The 2237-nt window shown below is 41.4% G+C and overlaps 1 protein-coding gene across 2 annotated transcripts; it reads right to left on the bottom strand.

Moving 5' to 3' along the window:
• Positions 1-695: 695 nt before the first annotated feature.
• On the bottom strand, positions 696-1913 carry LOC129293309 (GATA transcription factor 15-like). 2 transcript variants are annotated; one of them, XM_054931199.1, is made up of 3 exons: positions 1497-1913; positions 1278-1424; positions 696-1182 (listed from the first exon to the last, which is right to left on the bottom strand). In XM_054931199.1, exons 1-3 carry the CDS (start codon positions 1509-1511, stop codon positions 919-921), a joined length of 426 nt encoding a protein of 141 aa, XP_054787174.1. In that variant the 5' UTR covers positions 1512-1913; the 3' UTR covers positions 696-918. The 2 variants fall into 2 exon arrangements, with proteins under 2 accessions (XP_054787174.1, XP_054787173.1); XM_054931198.1 differs by having other exon boundaries at positions 1532-1905.
• Between the last annotated feature and the right edge of the window lie 324 nt (positions 1914-2237).

Below are 2237 nucleotides of genomic sequence, written 5' to 3'. Positions count from 1 at the left end.
AAAAATGGCAATCACGTTGTAATATTAAGTATTTGGAATCATTAATGCATAGGATTCCAGCTCCAAAAACAACCAAATTCCTACATGGTTTTTTTTTTTTTTTGGGGGGGGGGGAATGGAACGGGTAATGAGACAGACTTGTGTAGGGGTCAGTTTGACATAACTTACCAGTCAAACTTCCTCAAGTATCTCAGTCACCGACACAGTAGTAGTATCTACATATAAATATAATAGGCTATTTTTATCTATTTATGTGGTATTTATTTTTGTCACACTATTAAATAGTGCAAGCCGCTGGAAAAAAGGTATGAGAATGTTTGAAATTTAATTACCATAATACCCTTGACCTGTGTCAATAATTGACTTTTGCTCTGCCAGATTTGTCTTCATTATGGTTCAAATATCACAAGTCAAACTAGCGGGAAATGGGAAAGTTGTACATTTCATTCAATATTTTGATCTATTGGACGTTCCCACCTCTTTCAAATTTGGTGCTTTTCCCACCTTTCTTTAGGAGTTCATATTTGTACTTTCGGTTTCACATGTTTGTGTCCCAAATTTAAAATGTAGTCGAAATTTTCTGCAACGCATGAAATGGAAGAGATGAAAAGAGCATCAAGACCAACAAGCCCGGCAATGGCATTCCTCATCTTGGGAATTTCAGAGCCCACATGAAATTGGCAAAAAATAGAGGATTATATTACCAAAATTGGGATTCAATCATTTTCTTACAATTCTTGATAAGATTCATGATGCCACTACATCGGTCAGCGAACTAATCTAATACAAAACTAATCACAGAAAATTTCACCCCACAAATTTGAACATACAATTTCTGAAATGTAATGTGGGGGCATTATCAAACTCAAACATCTCTCTCTCTACTTTTATTCTAAAAGTAGGACTCTGGTTTGTGGATTAAGCATAAACAGAGCCGTATGAGAGAGCCATCAACAGCACGGCCGCTTGTTCTTCCTCTCCCAGCTTCTTTCTCTGCCTCTCCACAGACGATCTCTGCATCAAAACCTCCCTCCCCAGAGCCATCAATCTCTGCTTCAAACTATCCCCAATTTTCGCATTGTTGCTTCTTTTGCCCTTCTTGTCTTCTATACTTCCCTTGTTCATACCCAGAATAGCTCTCTTCTTCTTCCTGCTTCTGATCCCACAAGCGTTGCACAGAGACTGCGGTCAACAAAATTGAACAACAAACGGTGATCAGAAACATGTCCAAGCTTTAACGATTAAAAATGGGGTTCTAGTTCGATCGGGTGAATTACCTTGGGCCCGGCCGGACCGCCTCTCCAGAGAGGGGTTTTTGAAGTGCCACAGTCGGCGCAGGTTTTCTTCTGCTCGTTGCTCATTGGGCTTCCTTCCGATGAATCAGAGTTAGGGCTTCTGTTATTGGCGTCCTCGGCCTGCGATCCCTGCATTACAGAACAGAATCAGCTCGATTAGAATCTCTACATCCGAATCAAAGCAAGGTGGTGGTAAGAAACTTCGGAAGAGACCATCACGGCTCGTGATCACTCACTTTTCCTGTCGGATCGACCATCTCTAGGAGTTATTTCGAAGATCTGAACAGAACCCGGATCAAGGAAATGTGCAAGGCGAAAATGGGAACTTCCTACTGAGAGAAACCCTTGATTATCGAGATGAGCACAGACAATGACACAATGAAGCTGAGAGAGAAGAAGCAAGCGATCTATTGAAGAAGAAGAAGGAATGGGTTAGAAAGGAAGATCGGAATTGGGGTGATCGGTGAAGGATTAGGAAGGGACGTGCAGTGAGAGTGAGGGGAAGAGTACGTCTACGAAAGAGATTAATTATGAGAGAGAGGGAGAGAGGAATAGCCGGCGGAGGAGGCACGCGCGCAACAGCCGTAAGCCGAGTAAATTCTAAAAGAACAAAGGCTTAAATAAAAGAGAAGAGAAACCCTAATAATGGGCAAGAGGAAATGACTAAAATGCCCTTGCCTCCAAGCCCATCAGGATCCCTCGCGCCAAAATCCCTCGCACCAAGGCTGATTCAGGAAAACGATGATTTCCCTATGAAGGTGAAGTTCATCTTTTAAAAAACAAAATCAGTCAAGAGTGTTAAGGCCACAAGGCTTTTGTTACAGGACACTACGCAAAGACATGATTAGGTTAATCACAACCATGTTTTTTTTTTTTTTTTGGGGATGAAAGGGTCAAATGATTAATTAAAGCCAACGAAAGTTACAACTCATGAGTCATTAA

This window comes from Prosopis cineraria, unplaced genomic scaffold (genome assembly GCF_029017545.1).
Source record: "Prosopis cineraria cultivar Desert tree isolate PC_DT_omini unplaced genomic scaffold, ASM2901754v1 PC14, whole genome shotgun sequence".
NCBI lineage: Eukaryota > Viridiplantae > Streptophyta > Magnoliopsida > Fabales > Fabaceae > Prosopis > Prosopis cineraria.
The sequence above is the reverse complement of the archived record's forward strand: the minus strand, read 5'-3'. Positions and strand labels throughout refer to the sequence as shown.

Excerpts from the sequence above, each read along its gene's own strand:
- LOC129293309 (XM_054931198.1), bottom strand. The coding sequence starts at position 1,552 with ATGGTCGATCCGACAGGAAAA. Across the intron at positions 1,425-1,531 it reads TGGTCGATCCGACAGGAAAA|GGATCGCAGGCCGAGGACGC; the intron begins GTGAGTGATCAC and ends TCTGTAATGCAG. Across the intron at positions 1,183-1,277 it reads GCGGTCCGGCCGGGCCCAAG|TCTCTGTGCAACGCTTGTGG; the intron begins GTAATTCACCCG and ends TGTTGACCGCAG.